Raw genomic sequence first — 24480 nt, 5'->3', positions numbered from 1 at the left:
GCCCATGAACCCTGAACGCCCCCCCCCCCCAAAAAAAAAGATAAAAATGCACATGTTTTTAAAATAATGGTGCAAAACAGAGCGGGAGCTTCTGTTTTTCTAACCCCCTTCGCAGAAGAGCCATGAGACATTTAATGGAAAAGCTGTAAAACCAAAACAAAAAAAATGCTCATTTGAAAAAATGATGTTAGAAAAGCATCTTTCGTGTTGAGCAAAATGTTGGCTCATGCTGTGCTGTCCTTGTTGAAGGAAACCCGTGCGTTTGTGCAGTTTCTTCTTTCCCTCTTCTGTCCACCTTTCACTTTTTGCCTCTTCTTTCTCGCCATTTACCCATCTTTACCCCTCCAACATCGTCTGAGAACAGTCCCGTATATCTCCTCCTCGCTCTGCCCAGCAGCTCCTGCAGGTGCCCCCTTGGTGCTCTGGACCTATTTCTAGTAGCAGCTCCGTTGGCCAGAGAAGATGCCACAGCTCTCATCTGTCACTCAAAAAGATGCATTAAAATTACATCCGAGGGAGACATTTAATGTGGTTTTGACGTCTACCTTGCACTAGAGAGCTGTCAAGTGTCATCCGCTTTGCTGTGCTTCAAATAAAACTAGCTGTCATCAACCTCGGAAGACAGTATCAGCAATCTCTTTCCTAAAGAAAACGAGCAAATTCATCTTTTCATAATGGTCATTTCTGGCTCTTCAATAACATCTTGGAATCTGTAGGAAGCCAGCGTAATTCARCGCAAGCAACCTGAACTCCCTTTTACCGGGAACCACTTTAAAGATTTTTTTTTTTTTTATAGGCCAGGCGACCAAAGCGATGACGTCGGTCAAAGAAACGTGGGATAAAAGGAAGAGAAGAGCGAGCCCCAACAAAGAAGGAGGCGTCTGTCATAGGACCCCAACCACCGCCCGGCGCTAAAGCCTGAAAGCGGCTGCTGAAGGGCTTCTACTTGCAGGAGACAACAGTTCGTTTCATTGACTTCAAGGTCAACCCTTTTTAAGCTCAGTTTTGAAAACATTAGCTGCATGCCCAGGCTGTCGGYGTTTAGGAAAACAAAAAGGGAGAGGAAAAGTGCTACTAGGTAGCATTCATTTATTTTCTAGAGTCTCAAAAGCTGGGTGCTACCTCAAACGTTAGATGCTAGAGAAAAATTAACACTTCTCCCATTAAAGAAAAATGTTGTTCAAGGCGCTGGGAAGAAAAAGAATATTAATATGTAATGCAGTCAGTTACTTGAATCTCAGTATAACGTGCAATGACCCAGACGTGAGTCAAAGCTGGTAATTTCATTCTGAGAAACCATTCTTTCAAGAATATCACTGCAAACTTTATTTAAAGTAGGCAACACGGTGCWATACCGCAGGGTGTTTAAACTAAGAGACTCTCGTGACGACAGCCTTTCCTCGTACTTCTCCCTCAGCCTCAAATGCGTTTCTTTGGGAAAAAAGAAAATGATTTAAGATCCTGGTTTATGAAAATTGAAATGCTCTGATTACTTTCTCCCTGAATACCGATATGGGCAGCGCAGCACTATTTTAGAAACGGACTCCGAAAAACCCCAGCGGGCGACCTGTTGGACAGAGGCCTTGAACCGCAGAACTAGGCTGCTCCAGCYCGTGTAGCACCTGCGGTACAGTTATTAAATTCGCTTCATTCGTCGGGCTTTTGATTTTTATCCACGTCTCTCCGGTACTATCGTCTACGTCTTTTTAACGTATCGCCGCGGAGGAGGAGGCCGGGGCGGGAATAGGGAGCGCTGGAGCCCGCGGGGCCGTGGTACGAGGGAAGGGTTCAACGAGGAATCGGCAAAGCGGTCGGGAGGTAACGGGGGGGAGCGAAAGAAAAATAACAATAAAACCCCAACAYGAGGCGTTGCTGCCCTTGCTAAGGCAGCGCGGGAGAGCGCGCGGGAAGCAGGCACCGAGGCGACTTTCTTCCCGCTCCGCCGGGGATTCGTCTCAAGCTCCGACATCAAGGTTTCCGTCAGCAAAAGCCGCAAACCCGCGCGAGAACGGCGCCCGCAGTAACTATCGAACTAACCAGCTAAAGTGAAAAATGTCGCTCTTAAACAACAACAAAAAAAATCGACAGCCACGTGCTTACGTGGGCAGTGAGGCCGGTGCGCTGCAGATGCTGCTGGGAAAGGCGACGTTCTCAGCAACGCTCCTCAGGCACTAGAAATAAAATGAAATAAAATAACCCCCCTCCCCAAACAAATCCCGTAGCATCCTGCTGCAAGCTRAAGCGCCTCAGTTGCCTGCAGTTCACTTACGCTGTTTCACGCACCTCCGGCGACGGAAAAATCCCAAAACGGTGAATTTTTGCGCAGCTTCCCGATCGTGGCAAAAGGCAAATCGTTCGCTGGTGCTACCGGTTACAGCTCCACCGAGATTTGCTCACCTGCTTCCCCCTTGGGGCTTACTCCAGGCCGGGGAGTAATATCGAGGTTGGGGAGGGGGGAAACCCGTAAGTGAAATTCTGAAAAGCCTCCCTGAACTTCCTTTCCTGCAAATTCGAGAATACGTAAAAGCAGGAAGCTCGGAGCAAGCGGCCCGCGCGCCAGCCGGCCGTCCCGCGAGCGGCAGCGCGCTCCTCCTCCCGCGCGGCGCAGCCGGCGCGTCGGGCCGCGAGCCGCAACGGGGGCTTGTCGCGGGAGCGCTCCGCGGGGTAGAGCCCGGATGCAGGAGGAGGAGCAGGGAGAGGTAACGTTTTTCGGAGCTCGGGCGCGAGCGCCGGGGAGGGTCGCGGCGCGCCGGGGAGGGTCTCGCCGCCAAAGCCGAGCGCCGGATATTTCCCGAGAGGAGCGACGAGGCGGATCCTTACCAAGTTCTCTTGGTTCCTGGCTGCTATTTTCTGATCATCTTCGCCCCCATTTTTCATGTATTTGACCTCTTCCACTGGTTTGATCCTATACTCATCTGAGCGCCGTGGGAAATAAAAAAAAAGAAGAAGAAAAAAAAAAAAAAAAAAAAAAAAAAAAGGTTTGAACCAGTGTAGCTCAGCAGCTGGGGGAAAAAAAAAAAACAAAAAAAAAAAAACAAAAACCCAAGCCAAAACCAAAGCAGCTGACTAGAAAAGGCCCTAACTGAGCAAAGCAGTTCAAAATTACACATACACAGCTTCAAATGCTTAAGTGTGACTGACAGCGGGGAAGTTTTTCTGCCTGCAGGTTGGGGAAGCGCCTCCACCCGCCGGGGCTACGCGCCACGCCAGCGCTCGGGCACTCGACAGCAGCAGCCCCGCACATGCTCTCGCTTCTCTTTCCTTTCTTTTTTTTCTTTTTTTTTAAATCTCATTTCCTACATCAAAAGCAAAACACAAGCGGATTTTTCTTAAGTTTTGTGTACTGTAAAAAAAAAATTACTTAGAAAGCAGCTTGTTTTCAGGAAACCGTTAAGGCAAATAAGATTAACTGTAGAAAACTGCTTTTTTCTTTTAAAGGTACGGCATGTCGTTGCGTTTGTGCCGCTTCTGTATGTTTTCTCGGTTATTAGAGGCTTTGAACAAAATTGRAAACTTATCAAACGGCAGCATCTCAGATAGGTGCAGGGGAGACTGAAAATAGACACTGACGGAAGAATTTGAAACYGTATTATTAGACTGGCAAGCGTGAACAAGCTCACACTGAATTTATTTTAAAAAGGGGAAATGAGGAAATAATGATGTGACAATTCATAAACCCCCTGAAAAAGTTTGATACAGTCCATTAGGACAGGAAGGAAAGTTTCTGCTGGAAATTCAGTCTTCCTGCTGGAAATTCAGTATTCCTTCTCTAACTGTTTCTGCAACGGTTGTGACAGACCTCGCTGTTCAAGTATCTGAGCTACTGGCTTCCTACCCAGCTTCCACATCTTCATCGTCATCATGACAACACTCCTAATTCCTGCTGCATGACTAACCATGTGTTCCAGGAACTGCAGGAGAAGTGCAGATGCCTGGACAATCCATGCCTGAGACATTCAGAAGCAAGCAGGCTTCCAAAAATAAAAGTCTCTCTCTCTCTCTCTCTCTCTCTCTTTTTTTTTTTTTTTTGGTGGGGGGGGACAAGTTGAATGAACCCCATCAACTAGTTAATCTTATTTTGGAGAAATCTATCTTCTCATTAGAAGAATTCACATTAGAAACATTCAGGAGGTATCTGCCACTTCAAGTCAAAGACGCTTGCKTCTATGAATGTTTGTAAAATGACTCTTTTAACAGAAAGCATCTTAAAACCTTAATTGGTATTAATGTCACGGCTCTACTATATAATCTGCGCTTATGCAGGGAAATCGCTACCTGTATCTCAAAAAGCAATGCAATTTTAACAAAATCCGAAGCTGCCGCTCTACYGCAAAGGCCAAATGACCACCTCTTGGAGGACAAGCCACATTAAGGAAGAGGCAAGGAGGAACGGCCAACGCTCGTACCCTCGTGCCTCAATAAATGATTAACAGCCGGCAGCACTAAGCAGCGAGCAAGCCCGTTGAACCCGCATATTCGGAGCACCTAGTGCCAATCTCAGAGAGGCAGCTGGACGCAGCACCAGCCCGTGAGCCATCAACCTAGCTTCAGCTAATGAGAGCAGAAAAGCGGACGGAGCTACGAGCGACTGCTATATTGCACACACGCAGAGATTAATGGCGTGTAAGTGCAATATTAACTTTGAAGCAGTATTATTAGTCGTATGCTGTCATAATTTCCTACCACAGATAAAATATTTGCCTTAAAATAAYACACACAAATACAGTATCTTGGTAGCACTTTCTCATACAAAAACAGGTATGATTTCCCTATGAAAAGGCAAAAAACCCAGCTATGTAATTATACTGTCAGCAAAAATATTACAGAAAAAAAGAGGACTGTCTGACAGATTACRAGCCCCACAGTTTTCCACCGCGAGTCCCTTCAACTACAGGCCCGACGTGAGAAACACCAAACATCTCCCGAAAGCAACGTTTTACCGGCCGAGACGGCCGGCTGCGACGGGGCTTTCAAGGAGGAGGAGAAGGTGGTGGCCTCCGAGCAGCTCCAGCGGACAGGAGCCGGGCGAGCTGGTGCAACGGCGGTGGGGGGGACACGCAGGGCTGACATCTAACGCCTTGCTTTTCACAAGGTCGACGACGTTATTTCAACTATCCGGACAGGAGACGCTTACCAATTTGGCCCTGGGCTATATCATGCAATTAGTGGGAGGGCAGAGCTATACATATGACCGGATGAAGAAGATGTTTAGCAGAGATACCCACAAGGATGGGGTTGATCTGAAACCAAGTGTTTTGAGATACAAGGAGATTGCTCTTTCTGTAGAGTTAACGTCAAGATGGAAGTGTAAATGCAGTCGAACGGTCGTCTGAGCAACAGATAGCTCTTCAAGTGGGAGGTATGGTCATAAGTGGCTTTAGATGACCATGAAAATCAGATTAAAGGCAGGTTTGAGGAATGGTCCTTTGATGCTTTCCCTAAAGGCAACTCCTTTTGTATTTGCTGATTCTCTTGTTTTGCTAAAACTGATGCCCAGATTTTCCTTGCTACGATAACAGCAGCACCTGGAACTCAACCAATATAGGATGCTACATTCACTTTTTGATTTCTACTAAAGTAAGTACATCATCCTGGGATACTTTTGGCCTAACTGATCAGAAACCAACCCAGAGGACTCATGAAGCATTACTTAGGTCATACTCGATCTCAATCAGCTCTGACAGTCAGCAAGACCTTTATAAGAAGCTCAAGATAAAGAAAACTACATGAAGTTTTATGCATATTTATCTTGCTCTATCTTGGTAAACAATAATACATTTTTTTTTAAACACACGCAGTTTTACAGCAAAGAAGGATACCAAAAGTGAAAAAACATCTTTATGCTTCTTTCATGTGTCTAAAGTACTGGATAAAATTTTAATGTCAAGATGCTATCACCCAGAGTGTGGTATGGTAAATACAGAGAAGAGCTGTCTTCAGGGCTGCTGCAGCAAACGCTGTTTTGATGCAGCTGAACGCAAAGAAAAATAACATAATTGGATCAAAGAAAGAAAAAAAAAGGGATGGACAGACATATTCTTAAGCATAATGCCTACCACCAAATCCATTACAGCCTACAAAACACAAAGCAGCCACACGCCTAGCAGAGAAGACTTTGGAGGGGCAAGCGAGGAAGGTTTTTTTCTAATTGAGCGGGCTGCTGAGATTCTCAACAGGCAAATCTTATGAATGAAGATCTCCATCTGGAAGCAGATGACTCTACTCAAACGTGTCACTCCGTTACCACGGGAACGCGAGAGAGGAAAAGAGCACTCATTAATAACGACTGCGGGGATTAACGGGCTTATCTGCCCAGGATATTGGAACGATATAGGAAAGAGAACTGTGGTTGCKCCTACAAGAACTTCTTCGGCACTTGCAGACGTTTGTCCATGTGCCATGGGCACAGCCACATTGCTAATGACATCGTACTTCGGCTCAGCTGGGGGGGGGTAAAAAGAAACAACAAAAAAGACAAAAAACTTGAAATCTGTCCTCCCACYTTCTCTTTTTGGTTGTTTGTTAGCTCAATCTGGGCTTGCTGTGACTTTTGCAGAAGTCTTTTCTTAAATACCAGGTCTTAAAAAAGAAGAGGGCTATCTGTTATTTATACTAACACGCAGCCCCATTTCAGACATCTAAAGACTGACAGATTTGGCTCTGCTGTATTCGAAAGGGATGATGGGTGAGCCTCCGTTCGCTATTTTTAGTGACATATCAAGTATCAGACATGAGATATAGGGTACTTTAGTCACTCTACCGGGAAGAAAGTTTCTGACCACACCTTCGTTTTTCTGTGCTCCAAATTTGTTCTGCATGATCTCTTGCCTTTGTACTGAAGGATGTGCCAAGATTTATCCTTCTTTTGTTAAAATACGAACGTCTGCTCTGCAAAATAGGAACTTCAACTGGTACAACACACTTTTCTGTACTGCACTTACTTCCCCCTGGTGCAGCAACTACTCCTACCGCTGTGCTCAAGGCACCAGGTACGCYGCAGATCTAAGGTTCGTGGGCTCACCTCTGTCGAAGATTTGAAAGCCAACACTATATTTAGATAAAGGACCAAATTGCTCCTTCTAAAAATATCTGTTACAAAAACATGAAAGCTTTGATGGAACTTAGCTGAAACAAATTTAGCATTAGCTGAGTCATTTTGATGCTAAAACCAAAACACACCAACCATCACCTACAATGCCACTGCAAATGCACCTACAGTTGCCAGGACGAGCTGTAGGGAGCTTAAATCTACAMAGATCCAGCCTAGATATTGGTGAAAATCATTAATGGCAAGGACGGTGAAGTATTGCGACTAGCTCGCTTGGGTGGCTGCACGCTTTCCCTAATTAGAGGCCTCTGGGTAGTCATCTGCCTTGAATACCACATGTAAAAGCCGTTCTGCTTTGGGGCACAGGATGGATGAGATGAGCTCTTCAGACCCTTTCCAGCTCTGCTCATCTATTTGTGGTAGTGTTTGCACGGATATTGGCAGAAGCTATGTCAAAGTTTAAAAGAAGTTAGGAAAAGAAGTTGTCTAAAGCCTGTAAATGAACATTGCTCCAACAAAATATTGGACAATACAGGGTATATAATTTATCTGCTCAGCTTCACCTTCAGCCACCTGAGGGAAGCAGTATCAATGTGGTTATTTTGATCCTGACTTAACTATAAYATAGGTTGATAGAGAAATGCCACCAGGGAGCAACCTGTAGTTGGTGAGTGGCCCGTCTTCTTCGTCCACGGTCAACCCTCGGATCTGTCAAGTTTGGGGCAATTCTGCAGTCCGGCGATCATGTTGCTTTTACTAGTATGAAACACTTACTTAAAAGAGAAAAAAATAGCCGAGGAAATAAGCAGATGTGTTTCTCCCAAAGCAGTATCTCAAGATGCTTGTTCAAATTTCCCAAAGTTACACATAGCTTAACCTAATCTGAAACACGGTCACTACTAAAGCCACAGTGCACAGCATCAGATACTAAAGAGAGTACACGCACCCAAAACAGAACAAATTTTGCCAACAAGGTATCAATCCTCCGACAGAAACCCTGTCTGAAAATCTAAACGTACTAAAACAAAGAGTTCCAGTAGGTCTGGAAAGACCTAAAGGTCTTTCCASCCTAAAGGACTGTGTCCTTCCTACATAACTCCAGCATGGGCCAGAAGACGATGACTGAATACTGCTTATGCACATGGGAGATGAGACTGCTAGGTTTGGCTTTCTCGGGGGAAGAAAGGGGCCTGAGAAATGCAGTTKTAAGTGTAGGTAAATACCTACTTCTCTGTCTCAAATTAAACCAAGTCATCTAGACGTGATATATCTTTTGGAGGTCCTCTATTTCTCAAGTTYCCCCCAAAACTTGGTTGCTGTCGCCACCCAGGAGCTTCTGCTTCCGGAGCAGAAACACTATAGCTTCAAGCAGCGGCTGAACCAYGTTTCTCTTTTCGGCACCTAAAGCCAGGCAAGACAGGAAAAGCTCTTTTCTGAGCTACCCAGCAGTTCTTATCACACCCCCGCTTCACATCCAGGGCTTTATGGAACATTAACTCCCTCGAGGGTCATGTCTGCTTGAAACTAAACTTRGAAATTTTAGCAAATTTCTTCCTATTTTATCAGGCTATTTCCTTCCAGGTCCAAGACAYGACAGCTTGCCTCCTGGGCTGAGAGGTTTGACCCAAGGCATGGTTCCATTAACTTTAATGGGCTTCATCTTGACTTTTCCTGGTAGGAGAGCAAAGAAAACTCCYGTTGCCATATTAACCCATCTTCCGTTACTGCCGTCAGTGCTGCAACCTGTTCTGATTCGTTCGGTATCTCCGTCCCTSTGCTGCAAAAGGCACGGTCTGACTTCTGCCTGTGGGAGAGAACATGCCGTTCYGCTGCCTGGGGTGCTGCTGCTGAGTGAGCTCCTCGCTTCGCACATCTCGAGTCTTGRATTTGTTGTTTTCCCTTGATCTAATAAAATGACAGATGGTCGTCAAGCCATAATTTAGCTCCCTCGATTCCGCAGGGCTCATTCTCAAATTTGGTGCACCACTCGGGAAGAGATGCGCTGCTGGGTGCAGAGCACGTGCAGCCGCACCGAGGAAGTCACGGGCCCTACGTGGTTTCTTCTTGGACAAAAGCTTCCTGAGGCTATACTGTACTGGACTACTGTACGGTGCAAGTGCTCTAAATACAACAGGCACAAACCGACAGAGCAGAGTACACCGGACAAATGATGTGGTGTGCAACCAACACGGTGAYAGCTATTTTGTGGGAACTGTTCTTTCCATAAAGACTTCTTTTTCCATATGCAATCTCTTTATTAACTCTATGTGGGAAACRAAAGACCACGCAGCAAGCTCTGCACATTCACTTCCTCGCATGCAAGTGCATCACCCACCCACCTGGCTATGGAAAGGGAGGAAAGGACAGTTCCTTGCTTGGGGTGTCACCTACAGCTTTTCCAGCTCCACCTTAGACGACTTCTGTATTTCTCAGGGTTAATGCTCTTTATGCATCCCGTTTTATAAAATGTGCTTTTTTACTTTGGAGGAGTGCTGGAAGGATTTATATCCATATACGTGGATGAGTAGAAGACATCAAGTACCCAAAACAACTTGGGAAACAAACTGCTGGGGACTCGTGGTCTCACGGATGTGTGCGCGGGGCAGCGGGAGGACCGGAAATCCGAAGACCTCCTGAAACCCGTGCAGGAAGGAAACGCCTTCTGCTCTGCTTCACGACAGCTCCCTGATAGAAAGGTCAGAGGTGCTCCCAACCCCAAGAAACACAACAAATACCCCAGAAATCAGCTTGCTGTAACTTCTTTTTAAGAAGCAAAAAGACAATTAAAGCATGCAGGCAGAGCCAGCAACAAAAGAGAACGGCGGCCCGGCTCAGCTCTCCGGGACCTCTGAGCAGCTCCAGGAAGCTCCAGGAGCACCCTCCTCCCTCCGCAACCATTTCCTTTCTCCTTTCCCCTTCCCTTTCCTCTTCCCCTGCGCGCCCCAAACAAAACATTTAGGAATCGGATTAGCCAACTACAGCATCCTCTGCACGCTCGGCCTTTCAGTTAAGCAAAATCAGAGCGTACAACGAATGTAATGACAGCAAACGCCTTCTACACAAGGTCTGCAGCGCGGCAAGCGGCTAGCTTGAGTTTTGTGGGGGAAAAAAGAACGACAACCAAATAACAGAGGTTATTTCATTAGTTCAGAAAGAGTCTCAAAAGGTCCGATCTCAATATTCAACAACCCTATACCACTAAACAAGCAAGTCCCACCTCTCTCGTATGGTGCAGTCATTAATTACACAGTCTCCGGATCTGTTAAATACCCACTTGTGTTTAAGACCTGAGGGAACACTATAGATAAGACAGTATTGAAAAAACAGCCCTGTGATCATATAATTAAAGACTTTTGCACGACAGCGAGGCCAAGAAGTAGCGCAGAAGTTGTACGCTCACAACTATCCTTCAGCGCCGCCGCCTTTTTGCACGGTTAAGCTGTGTAACCCGGGTAAGCTGTGTAACCCATTCACACCCCATCTTTTGTTTCGCTTTGCGTTTCTTTAGCATGGTGCTTTGAGCCAGACGCAACGTTGTTCGAAGGAAGCCATTGCTCAGGTGGAGGAGATTACAGCTATGGTGCTCTGCAGGAAGGACACGCCACAAATGCAATTATCCAGCCCACTAAAAAGATCAAATTGAGAAATGAGAGCAAGAGAGGAAATGAGAAGTAAGAAGTTATTAAAGGAGCAGACTGCAGGAAAAGGAAGGGATGGACTGGAAAGATTGCTACTCGTATGAAATTACCAGGTAGGTTTTGGGGTATGGTTACAACCTACTGTTGCAGCATCCGATATTGCAACAACCCTGCAGTACATTTGACCACCACAAACTCAGTTGGTGCTGTGCAGGACCAAGTACATAATGTGACCTTGCCATAAGGAAAAACCTTTGCACCATTCAAACTGCAAAAAGCAAGGATTAAAAAATTGGCTTTGCTTCAGTAAGCCTCTTGCTTATGCAAGAGAAGTGGCAGGRAGCAAACTCTGGACGTAACCAGCAACGCCAGAAGGGCTAAAGCCTTCCTACCATGATACTGAGATCCACATCTCAGATGGACAAAAACCAGGGGGAAGCCTCAAGCCCAGTAACGTCCTCCAGGGCACCTTGCACGACAAGATTTCAAAGCACTTTATGAACACAGATTTCCTGTGCAGTGGGCATTATTTTCATTTTATAGGTGAATAAATGAAATTCCGTAACTAACTCAGACATCACACTGGTTCAGACACAAGGAGATAGACTTGGCCAACTCACATACTCCATGAATTTATTAGGTCTCCATAGTTCTCATAGGGCTTTCCATACATAACTGCCTGATTTTACAACCATCTGGGTGAGCAGCTAGCTAATTATATATTTAAAAACTCAGCAAAACTGTCAGCAGCTATGATAAAACCTTCTGAAGTAAGTCACCGAGAGGAGAAGGTGGCGCGGATGCCGTCCTCTCCCCTTTCTAAGCTTCATGTTGAGAATTACTTTGAGACCAAGCAGAAAAGAATCAGTTAAACACCCACTAAATACTGTAATTCTGTATTAATGACGCCAAGYGTTCCTTGGCCCAACGAGCTGGTCCGACTCCACACCCCCAAAATTACACATTTGCTATTATTGCAAGTACGCAACAAGGTATCTTCAGGTTCCTTATCAATAAAAATCTGATTCCTCTTTAACTAGGAAGTAACGCTAGTCTTAATCAGTCAGCTATTAAATGAGATTGTTGCCCTGCAAYGTGCAGCTTGCAGTGTATTCTGATAGCCTTCCTGGCGCAGTTTTCTTCTATTGATATAATATTAGTCTATCAAGTTTTCCCGGTTCCTGTACCTCAGAAAGAATATTTGTAAAACAACAGCTATTTACTTAACTGCACCACGAAAAGGACAGAATGTTTATCTAGGATCAGTAATGTCCTGAAGATTCATGATGAGCACAACATCTCCTTGCTGCTAGTGTTTCTGTAAATCAYGTTGAGGTAGAGATGCAATGCAAACTTGATTTATAAAACACAGGCRCATTTCCAGATGCAAAAGATACAACAGTTAATCCCATTACTTAACTTAGCTCCATGTGAAGAGCTACAAAGCTAACTGCTACGGTCAAGATTAATATTTTACTCTGGTTACAATGTTCAGTGTTAATTTGTCATTTCTGAAGGATGCCAACTTCCCAGAGTAGCATCCACTTTGCCAAACTTTTTGGCAAGATGCAAGAAACCAAAGTCAACCACCTGCATGGCAGCCAGGGATCCTCATCGTTGAAGCCATCAGTGATGGTGAAGCTTCTTGAACTGGAAGGACGCGGGATAGCCAGGGGCCGCCTGGATCCCATCCCACGTGACGGCTGTTGACGGGGTCCCACCCCACCACCTATCTCATGGCACAAATTAATTCCCAKCTTTCCATGTCGTGTTGCTGGGGCTCTTCTACACCATCTCATCCTCCTCATGATCTCCTCTCTCRCCCCTACCATCATCACTCGCACGTCTCCTGCAGTGTAACTGCCCCAGCTGGCTGCCCCCCGCAAGCAATATGGGCGGAAAAAAGTAGTTTTTAATACTAGCTGAACAAAAGCAAAACAAAAAGTGCAAGTCCTTGGAGCAGTTATTCTAGTCAAGTGCTGTTAGCAACAAAAGATCTCAAGATGTACCCAAYTCCTACAGGAAAAATCCAAAATATAGTAAGACAAAATACAGGGGGTCATAATTTTCTATAAACAAAACTTTAGCACAAACAAGGAGATTTCCATAGAACAAAATGCCCCTGCTTTTTCCCTTTTAAACAGTCTGAGATCACTGCTGAACCTACAGCAGCACAAATCCCRAAACGGAGACAACTCCGAGCTCTTTTGCAGCATCACGGAGCAGAAAGCATTCAAGCTCAGCAGCTGCTCGCCGCGCGAGCTTCACGAGCGCGGAGAGCAAACTGATGATCCCAAACCACCGCTCCCGGGACCCCTTTGGCCACAGCCCCCTCCTCGGCACGGCCGAGACGAAGAGGCGCTCGGCGGGGCTCCATCGCGCCCGCTCGGCAGAAGCCCAGCTCTGCTTTCAGAGCCGCCCGCTCCAGAGGCTGCGACCTTAAACTTCCCAGCTGAATTTGTGTTGTGTGTGTGTGATCCAGGAATTTAACACTGGGCACATAGGGGAGAAAAAAAAAAAAGAAAGATTGCAATAACTAGAAGTATAAGGGCATTTTTACTACCAATTTTCCTCATTTTCAGCAGGACAGTGGCCCGCAGGGAAGGCAATGAAAACCATAGACCCTGTCTTGAAAAAAGTTCTGTAAAAATGAAATTTGTCTCTAAGATGAGGTTACGGGATTTCCATCAGCACCACGGCTGCCAGAAAACACACCTGGCAATTGTTTCTCTGTTCTTTTTATTTTCATTTTCTCTTTTTTTCCATCCCAGAAAGGTTYGGTATAAACACGGGGCACCGGCCCTAAGCAGAGTAAGTCACTCATTTAACACCACRGTAAGGAGTTGTGAATATTGCAAGATGATTAACTGGCCCGAGAAAGCCACAGCCTGAAGGCTAGACACTTCATTTACAGATACCTGCTGCGCTTTAAGTCTGGCTCTAAGGGGTCAAGCAACTTGAAACACATTCCTGTGTAAGAGAAAGGTGGCAACCGCTGCAGCAGGTAGATCCCAAAATGCAAAAAAAAAAAACGCGTTGGCGCTCACATGGGCTATGCTTCCTCTGCACCCGTGGATCACTAACGAGGGGCTAAMCCAAATCGGATTTATTTAAGTCTCGCTGCTTCCTTATGAGAACCAAATAGTAAATTATTGACTTGAGGGTGTTCTCCTGGTTACACCATAAACCTAGATAACAAATACAGTTTTATTATATTTCCCACATGAACCTAAGGCTAAAGGTTGTTTGGGGCTTTATTCCTTTCTTCCGCTTCCTCAAACAGCTGCGTTTAAACCGAACCGTGTTTACGGAGGCGAGAAAGCAGGACCTCACCAAACAGGGTCAGAGCAGGCTGGTGAGAAGGTTATTAAACTAATAAATATCATTTTATTCAAAAAAACACTCTGCCATGCCCTTGGATCCGTCCTCCAGCACCGACTCCTCGACCAACGTTGYTATCTTACAACTCAGTAAGAAGTGAGGAAAACCAGGCTCACGCTCTTGTCTCAGAGTATCTAGGATGGGGTGAGGACACCGCATGGTGCTGGTGAGCTTGTCTGCAATCGCTGCTGCTCTTAAAACGAGCTAGGGCCCAAGGCTGCAGAAGCAAAGGGGCTCCGACGACTGCCGTGTGAGCACTGATCGGCTCGTCGCAGTCAATAAAACAACCGCTGAGAGGCAAAAGGAGCTGCGAGCTCCGCCAGAAGCCCAGCWCAGCGAGACCTTGCTGGTCGGGAGAGGTGGCAGCAAGGTGTTAGTCACATTTGGAAAATGCTTCTAATTTCTCTTTCCTTACTCAAGATTTTACCTAAAATCTTCCCAACCTTGGAGCTTCAAAGGACTAGAAAACTCTTYGCAGAATTTTGTGCGCTGGAACTGGATGGAGAAAGTCAGGTTTGGGAAGTGAATCTTTATTAACAAGGAGCCTGAGACCGAGGTTTTGAACACGATGATACTTCTAGGCCTTTCAGTCAAAGAGAAAGCCTTCAAAACAGTTACCTCTACAAAGGTTTGGGCACAGTATTTTTAGTGGAGAAAAGAGGCATTTAGGAAAAGTCAAAGGCTCCAATTCCCCCTCTTAATCTCTTCCTGTATATTGTAGGCATGTTTTAAAATTTTCAATTATTTCCCTGTTCTCAGCACCATTCCCTATGTACATGCACGATGACGTGCTCCATTACACAGGTGGGGGCATCTTTTAGAGCTCCCTGTGGCCCACCCTGACCCCAAACCAGATGCTCGTTTCCATCGTGAACGGGCCCAAGCAATCCCTCGCAACCCTCTCCTTTCCAGCATGGTAGCCTCCTGCTCTTCCATGTGAAATGATACCACACCGTGCAAGATGAAACACTCTGCTCCCCTTATTGCTACAGCTTAGGAGGGAGGGGAGGAGAAAAAAGAGTTTTATTTCATGCAGAGTCTGCATCAAATAAAACCTAAGAGAAAGAAAGAAAACACTAATATRGGAAATGCCATGATGGTGTCATGAAGGCTTTCACGTTGTGTTGCTGGTGAACACGAAGCCAAGCACAGGAACCTCCTTCTAGTTCAGTTAGGGCATCTGCAGAGCTTGAAACAGCATGTTTCGTCCAGGTAGCTAAGCTGAACTCCTCAGCCTGATGGAGAAGTGAGTCCTCCACGTTAGGAGACAGGCGGATACCTTCTGGACATTGCAGACCAATTGCCACCATAAAGGAGAGATGTTGGCAGTAGTTAAATACTCTGCTTGAATTGTGAGCTATGGCATTTTCAAAAGATCTGGGGAGGAGTATCACCACAGAGAAAACTGCTGAAAGAGGAACCGAGGAAGAGCAGACCGGGGTATTAGGGCACGGAGGTCTGCAAAGGATCTGGCGTCATTSTCTGGGTCCATCACAAGTCTTCTCCATGCTGCCTGTCTCTAAAACAAGGGTAGGACTGTCRTACCAATCAGGAATGATGTCAAGAGAGGTACACTAAAGCTTGTGAAGCTATCTGGTACTATGTTAATCAATCAGGTTTTCAATCTCATTATGATAGCTAAATGACAAAGATTTGCTTTTCTTGTATTCTCCCAGTGYTTGGAAATAAATTCATTAATAAATTACTGTACTTTGAGTTCAGCTTTATTTAGACCGGTGCAGGAATTGGAGCTGCTATTAAAAACAGAAATGCTATCCGGCAAYTGCAGCACTGATATTCCTGATTTGCCAGAAGATGCTAACCTGACACGTTCGCTCTCGCTTTTGCAAAGCGCCCAGGAGCTCCATCTGAACGTCTGGATTAGACTCTCAGATWAATAAATAGCTTCTAAAATCCCCCTTTTCACAACAAATCACATTACCATTTTTTTACACATAATTACGTCAATAACCTTCTCCCCAAATGAACACCTGATTTTTTTTAAAAAAAAATCAACAGATAAAATATGTACAAGAGATGTTACAATATTAAAACATAGGGAAATCGAGAACACTCTGGGCTCTATCACAGCATTTTGTTCTTCATTGGCATTTATGTTATTAGAGTTCTTATGTATTGCCCTGGAAATCAGCTTCGAAGTRAAATGAGGAATAAAGGAAGATTTATTACTACTATCCTTATTAGAGGGATTTTAAAGCCATTAGAGACCAACACGGCATAATAATCATATTATATTCAATCTTCTCTAGAACATCTCCTTTGATAGGCCTGCTAACTCAATTATTTAAATATATATTACAGCAGAATACAGAGTGCCTACTAGAGTTTGGGATAAGACACAGATTTTAATATTATGCTTTTTTTTTGTTTTGTTTTCAGTTAACCATAACTTGTTCTTACAGAATCCATGGGTTTCATCTTTAGTTTCTTGACTATACTAAGGATTCAAATTCACAGTGAACATCTGGCTTATTGTGTCCACTTAACTGAAAAGARCTGTAAAAGCTGGGGAGAAAATAAGACACTTGAGCACAATCTTATCCATAGCGACTTTTAAAAGTCCAAAAAAACAACCTCACAGACATTATGGTTTCTACAATAGTCTCTAGACTTGCTTAMAACCAACTACCACCAATAAGACACGGAAAAAAATACCCAGAAGTTCTGAAGACCCCCAGGTTATGACTTATCCCACCTTTTCTCTGCCCTCTAAAACTTCCATCTCTATCAAATCTTGACAGCAGAGATGGTATACAGCAGCCACAAGGTTGGAAACACTGAGAAAAGTTTAGAAGATGAAGGTACTGTACTGGTTGCAAGTGGCACCTGGAACAGTACCTACCCAATATGGTTTCACCAGCTGTCACAACACTGAGGGGAACCTGACTTCTCAATTTGTTACTCTCAAAGCCCAACACTCAAGTTGATCTCAAAGATCAACACTTGCCAGATCACTGTAGACCGGCATCTGCAAAATTACTGCGTATCCGGAAAACATCTACAATGGCAGTGGTGATGGCAACCATCTAGTTGTAATTACTGCTGTGGRAACCAAGTAGAAAAGCTCTTGAGCACCAGCAGAGAAAACAGTGATCAAAGAAGTTGCATGAACAACTGCATTGTTGCCAGCACACTTGTTTGTGGGAAAGGGTGGAACGTGTGAAAGCTAAAAGTTTTTCAGCTGTGTGGCTAATGCTGCTTGCATGCATTACAGAAGTCAAGTGGCAAAACCCAAGCAGCCTAAGGCAAAGTTAAGAGCAAAGCTGACTAGAACCAAACCTTGGTATTTTCAWATATTTCTTTATTCAATATGTTGGATTTTATGTAAGAGCAAGATGGAAAGTACAATTCTCACTATTGACTCTTTCTGCCTGTATCTTATCTGGAGATGATGCTACATGAAGAAAGAAGAGTGTGAGTCTCATCTCGGGCACTAGGCAARCAACAAGAGACAACACACTGTATGCCGCGTCTTCCATGCATTACACTTGGTGCCCAGGGAAGGCAGTACCAGCAGTGAGATATTTTCCATTCAACCCTCTATCGTGGCTATTTCAAGTGTTTTTGAGACTTCCTTGCACTTGCAAATCACCAGAGGCAACGTGGGCTACTTCAACCTACTGCAAYGACAGAGCTTGTACTTGCTGCTTCTGCAAAGTTGTTTTAGGACAGATTAGTGCCCAGATACTTTTGTCGCTTCTCAGCAACAAGCCAGGAAACATTCAGCAGTTTGGAGCATCTGGAATTGGACAAGGGAAATCCATGAACTGCTGCAGTACGTTCAACCCTGCTTGACTCTGTGGATCCTCCCGTATCTCTGGGAACTCATTTTATCAAGATTTGTCATTCGCACTGAGSTCTTATGTTCAAATCGAGCATGACTAAGCCCTTTCCTGGCAGGGGGCTGAATATCACAGGAATAACTCTACAGATACGCTAGAAGGAATTATGTTCAGGCTTAACAGCATGGAAGTTTAACAGAAAATGAAGTAGGAAGAATACACCGAGATTTCAGATCTAAGCGATACCGAACAACACCCTCAGCCAGTGCAGTTCCCAAGAGGGAAGAAGGGGGAGTAGGAACAGTATTCAGACTCCTGTGAAACAGCCCTGGGCACTTGGCAATTCCAGAAGATTGTTAAGAAGGATGATAAACATGATGATAAGGTATAGTTTTTCTCTCTCTCTCTTTTTTTAATTAAAAATGGTACGTTCAGGAGCCATGCAAGACACATCGTACCATGTGAAGCATGCARCCTCCGAGTGGCTCATTTACAGGTCCAAAACCAGGCAGCAGTAAAGGCAGGTACCCTCAAGCTCCCCTCTCTCACATGTCCAATTCCAGATCTGCTGGCCGCTCTCCAGCAGCTAGGGGCTGACACGGTTTTTCTGTGCTCACGCTGGTTGCCTGTCAATAAATCGCTTCAGCCACAGAATCCAACGGCACCTAAACCCTCCTCTACCAAAGGACGGATTAGTCGCTGAACTGGGACTTCAGCTATGGCAAACCGCGCACCCGTACGCGCCCGAAAACGCGCGGCTGCCGGGAGCGTTTCCGACAGCGCTGGGTTTCTGCACACCCAGGCAAAGGCTGCCAGCCCTCCAGCAGATCCCGGAATAGCTAWGTCAGACCGCTGACACCGCTCCAGCTCCAAAAGCGGCAGCCCTTTAAATTCCCTTTGGCCATCACGATCCTCTGTCTCCAGAAGTTGCTTTAGGTTCCTTGACGTTAAAGTTAAGATCTTTAGCCCAAAGCATGCAGTTAAAAAAAAATCCTGAGAGAAACCTATTGCCAAAACTGCTCCCTTGCTAAATATCAGCTAACACAGAAACTCARATTCCTTTTATAAGCTAACAGAGCTTTTTGTTCCTGACTGCGCTTACAGCCCGCTTTAAATAAAAATAACATATTGAATCAGAATTCCCAAACCAACATCTCTCGGGCTGGTAAAGGGCTCCGCACGGGCAAAGAAGCCGGCRTTCAGCCTGGGGTTTGCCAAAACAACCTCGTGCTCTTTAGATACCATTGCCGGTGTTCTTGCTTTGGGATCCATTGCTGGGACCAACCATGCCCTCAGACAGGTTGAAAAAGCAAAATACTCCCCCTGAATTTCCAGAGCAATGACTCTTTCTTTCTTTTTTTTTTTTTTTTTCTTTTGCTGCTAGATGTGTCATTCCTGGCTTTACACAAACATTTGCTATAAAAAAGCCACCAGAGAAGAAACGCTTGGCACCCTGAGCAGCAACGCACCTATTTTAAGAATACTGCATCCAAGCAGGCTGCGAAACGGCACCGCGTTGCTTCTTTGCAGTAACGAGTTTTCAGATAACCACCTAGGCAGATCCAGAAATCTCACAGATTTCCGGAATCTGGGAAAAAAAAAAAAGAATCTTACGTACGGAGCGCATTACCTTTCCTGGCGCACGAGCCGCCGTGCGAAGGTCCTGACTACGGGCCACCCTTGCCATGCAACGGAGCTAATGTTTTCCATGCCGGAGTTTCCCGATATCACTGAATCTCCCGCACAGAAGAYGACTGCTACCTCCCTGCCACCCGGCCGTCCTGCTCGCTACAGCATCTCAGAGCTAGCGATTTATTGCTTTGTAGGACAAAGGTATTAAGGAATATCTTTTGCTTAACGAATAGGGATTTTGTTGTTGTTTTTTTTTTTCTGAGAAATGAGTCAATTGTTTGGGCTCCTCCTAACAAATATGTAGGAAAACAGGAGGGGGGTTGTGCAGTTGGTTGTTTTTGAACTATTTTGGGATGTGAAGAGTTAAAGGCAGCACGAGGCAATTTTCTACTCTGGATTTCACCCTGACCTCCCTTCCAGCTGTCCTGGTACTATTTTTTTTTTTTTTTTTTAAGGTTCATTTCCCCTCATCTTTTGTGAAAGGCTAGGGCTCCCAAACGTACCTCGCAGAGCCTTCACGCCGTCAAAGAGAGAGCAAAAGCCCGCAGCACTTACCCCCAAACACATCGCCGTTCTGGTAGTTTTTGCCTTTCTGAGTTTCCTCTTCGTTTTGAACAGTAGAAACATGCTTGGCTGACGCGCAGCCCATAGCTTCATTCAGACAGCGCCAGCCGGGCCCAACTGCAAACCATGTCTAGAGCCCCGCGCTCATCGTCCCTCAAAGGAGCCACCTTCCCGCCAGGCTGTCGAGACGCTTTTCACCTAAACATAGAGAGAGAGAGGGAAAAAAAAATATTTAGCCATGTGCATTGGCAAAAGGTAAGCCATAAACATAGCGCTTCGGCAAAATAAAAAACCCTCCCACCTAAATCAGTTAAAGGTCTTACGCTGATAGATGGGAAGGAGCATAGTGAGTTATTTTTTTTCCCTRCATGTTCATTGCTCTATAGGATCTAAAAGCCCTTGCCCACTCCAAAAGGCGAGTATCCACGTTTTAAGATGGACTAAAGCTCCCTAAATCATGCAGGGTCCCAGGACGGGTGAGGCTGGAAGGGCCCCTCCGGAGATCACCCAGCCCGACCCCCCGCGCGAGGATCCAGACTGCACGCAAAACGAACGGCGGAAGGAAAAGCCGGGCTCCAGCCACGCTGCCGTCCCAGGAAACGCAACAATTAACACCACAGGCTGTTTAACGACTAAACGTTTCCACGCTCAAACAGAAACAACTTCAAAGCGGGGCGAGATGACGGCTTGTCCTTCAACCAGCCAAACCTTTTGCTGGCGAAAGACAGAGGAGGAGGCCTGGAGGAAAAGGAGAGCTTCTGACAAGTTGTTTAGCTCAGCTATAGCACAACGTGATGCTTTAAACACACATAATTTATTAACCCATGACTTCCTGGATATTTAAGAGCACTAAGTGGGAACGATGCAGCAGGACAGGGGCTAAAGGGCCATCACAGCAGCCCAAGGGATTTACCCGGCCACCCCTAAAATCACATGCCAACTTGTGCCAGGAGCGATTCCCATCTCCCTAAACGTTTCGGCTGCCGCTTCCCAGAGAAGCATCTTTGCTGCYGAGCATGGGGAAGGCGAGGACTCGAGATGCAGAGCCACCTCACACCTCCATTTGGAGATGAATTTCCTTCTTCCCGCTTGTTATGCATGGGAAATAGAAAACTGCTTTCTTCCATTTAATGAAGCCTTTATGGCCTTTCATTTGTATATATTTATATATTTAAGTATGCATATATACATATATATATATATGTATATATATACACACACACACACACACACACTTAAGTTCTGCTCCAAACAGCTGACCCTCCCAGCCATGCCCCTACGTACATTTTTTTAATATTCAGTATCCTCCCCCACATGCTTTTGCCTTTTTTCCCCACATATGCACACTTCGTCACAAATTTTTAATTATTCCATCCCTCTCCTCTCTTWGCGGCAGCTATTCACCCATAAAACGACGAATTTTAACAATCCTAATAGATATTAGTGCTGTTAATGGCCAGGAAAGCTCAGACCCCGCCGTGAGCCACCTTCTTCCTGCAGATGTTATCCCCACTAAGACAGAAAAAAAATTCCAGTTCACTCTTGGTATACTTAAGCAGCCAGTATACTACCCAGACTATTTGAATTACACTGCTGTGCACTGTAACCATTCGATACAGTCATTTTATCTAAACYGCATTAGTTGATCTTACGTTTTGGCAAAACGGTGAGAATCAGAGCTGACAATATTTTGCCTCCAAAGGTGTCCAAACAGCGTGACAGTCTGAATTAAGATAAAAGGTCTCCCTCTCGCTACCGAGGGGCGAAAGAGAGGATCCATAAAGATTTAAAGTATTAGCCACGCTTTGCTTGCTCAGGATACAGGTCTTGACACAGCGAGGCGTGGAGAATGGAGGAGAAACAGCAGACCGGGAAGGGGAATGGTAAACGGGCTATAAATGAGATGCAGAGAATGCTAATTTTCTTTAAGGATGCAAATTTGCCTAAGGATAATAGYTTTTTATAGACCAGCTAATAGTGACGACGGGGAAAACGATCATGTTTTTAGCCCCCTTCAGGTTGCAAATAAAAGCAGCGACTTCAAGGTAAGTAGAGGCTGAAAACAGTAACTTTGACTTCTCATCAACTACAGAATCCGAAGAAAAGGACGTGACCATCACGACCTTGTCTCTGCAAAAGGACATAAGGGAAAACAATGAACCATCACACCAAAAAAGGTTTTGCTTTGACCATTGATCAGGAACCCTCAGTAGCTATGAGCCCAGGAAAATGATGGTCCTGTTCTCCACGACCAGGGTGCTGCAGAAGCAATGTGGAGCAGAGGTACAAAACMAAAATACAGAGTTATAAAGCTCTTTCAGAAAGGGAAAAAAAATAAAAAATAACACACACACACATGTTCAAWGGCACTCTGTGCTTAAAGGAAACACAGAGGAACACCAAAGCAGGAAGTTTTTATCTTTTAAAGTACAGCAATCACAACAAAAGTACAAACAGTTAATACTTGGAGATTTCAGGCAAGCATTCCTGGTGCCAGTAAATCAGGCTGCGAAAGCTTCTCCAAAGTGATCTCTGGATTAAGTCCACCAGCACTCATTTCCAGGTGCAGGTCTTCAGTAATCTTGGACTACTGCTAATATACTGTAGCGACACAAATGTCACTGTGACACGGACACCTAGCATGACACAGAATTAGTACACGATGTTTTTAAAAAAAGCCAAAAAGCAGCATTAATTTTATAAAAAGGGTAAGACCTGAGATACGCGACACCTTGACGCCCATGAGCCTTACGCTGCCCTCCGTCTTGGGGAAGCCCTTCTGGCCTCAGAGTAGAGAAGCCCACCGCGATGAGACTCAGACTTTTTTCCAAAACTGGCCCCAATGCTGGGCCGACTCACTGGGATACCGACACAGCGTTTGGAAGACGTGACACACGGGGCTTCAGATGGAAGCAGAACAACGCAACCGTTCTTGCCTCCTCCTCCTCCACTTTTTCCAGAAATGCAATTTTCCCTTTTGTCTTCCCAAGCATTTGGGGAGGGGAGGGGGCATACGGATTTCAGAAGCCAAAAATAAAAGGAATAAGAAAACCTCAACCCATTTGCAGCTCATGTTCACCACCCACCATCATTAATTATCGAGATTTGAGAGGCAATTTGCAAGCTCCACTCTGCAAAATGCTGGTGAGAAAAAACTCCTAGGCAGATCAAAAGCATCTATGCCACCCCCAAATAAAATGTGGCAGCTGAGATGAACATCTTATGCGTAGGTCAACAGAAAAAGAATATACAAGGTGTTAGCTAGAGTACTTTATTACCCCCAAGTTTCTCCTGAGCACATTCAAAATGGGAGCTCAATTAATAGAGTAGAGACTGCCACTCTGAACCTTCAATTCTCCATTTTTTTTTTCCTTTTGGAGCACRTCTACATCCCGCCTTTTTTCTTCTACAAGCTCTTCACACTTCATTAATTCACTCTTCATCTTCTCACCCTTTTTTTTGCTAAAGTCACGTATGAGGCTACACCCTTGACAAAACCGTTCTGCTTCCATAGATGAAAACTCAACCGTCAGCATCAAATGGAGGCGCTCCCGTGCTTTGCCACAAATGAATGTTAGTTCTTCTACTGCCACAGGTGTATTTGTTTTCATCTTTATTGCCCTGAGATAACCAATCTTTCATCTTCTTCAAGCTGCACGTACACTCGAGGTTTCCGTCCGTGTTGACCACACAGGAAATYAGGTTAAAATTTCACAAAGTTAAAGAGATCAAAGCAATAAGCTTTGCTAAACCATGGGAAAAAAATACTGAGGAAAGGTACAYGGGATTTTCCTCTATTACAGCCTAGTCCAGGCAGAACCCAAGGATTTCACTTACCGCTAATAATTATACTTATTTCCTAAAAGAAATAGGACTGTTTGACTTTCATCCCATTTTTTCCCCCAGAAGAAAGCAGATTATGAATTTCCCTCCAGGAGGGACTCCCTCAGGAGTTTGCACCTAGAAGCTCCCCCCACGATATCCCTCTTCTTCAGTTATCCTCAATTATCTGTGCCGGAAAAGGCAGGATTTTGTTCTTAAACTGACAAACTGGTATTTTGGAGCCAGAAAGACTCAAAGATGCAACTTTTGCCTTTGAAGTCCACCAACGGCCTAAGGGGAGGGGAAAAAAAATCCACCCACTCATAAGCTCTCTTCTTCCTCCTTCAATTATTCAAACTCGCTTTGCTGGTGGAGATCATAACGTGATATTGAAAATTAACCTGCTGCAYTGCGAAGTGAAATGGGAAAGCCTACAACAGAAACTGCGTGGCAGAAACTTCCTCCAGGTCTGATTTTTTTTTTAAAAAGAAAAAAAAAAAGAAAAGAAAAAAGAAGAAAGAAGAAAACTCACAGATGGTGGCATTATTCTTTTGGAAACAACCTACCAAAACCCAAATTCACGGCAACCGAA

The 24480-nt window shown here is 45.0% G+C and overlaps 1 protein-coding gene across 1 annotated transcript in view; it reads right to left on the bottom strand.

The window, feature by feature from the left end:
* CUNH1orf21 (chromosome unknown C1orf21 homolog) overlaps positions 1–20264 on the bottom strand; it is a 37446-nt gene extending 17182 nt beyond the window's left edge. The window contains exons 1-2 of the mRNA XM_085299683.1: positions 20058–20264; positions 2821–2915 (exon numbers count right to left, since the gene is read on the bottom strand). Coding sequence (XP_085155809.1) covers positions 2821–2915; positions 20058–20151 — 189 coding nt within the window. The 5' untranslated portion in view covers positions 20152–20264. The remainder of the gene's footprint in view (positions 1–2820; positions 2916–20057) is intronic.
* Positions 20265–24480: the final 4216 nt, after the last annotated feature.

The sequence above is a fragment of the Rhea americana genome, unplaced genomic scaffold (assembly GCF_003343005.1).
Source record: "Rhea americana isolate MKP2758 unplaced genomic scaffold, rheAme1 scaffold_151, whole genome shotgun sequence".
In the NCBI taxonomy this organism is placed as follows: domain Eukaryota; kingdom Metazoa; phylum Chordata; class Aves; order Rheiformes; family Rheidae; genus Rhea; species Rhea americana.
Note: the sequence above shows the minus strand (reverse complement) of the source record. Positions and strands in the feature narration are given on the sequence as shown.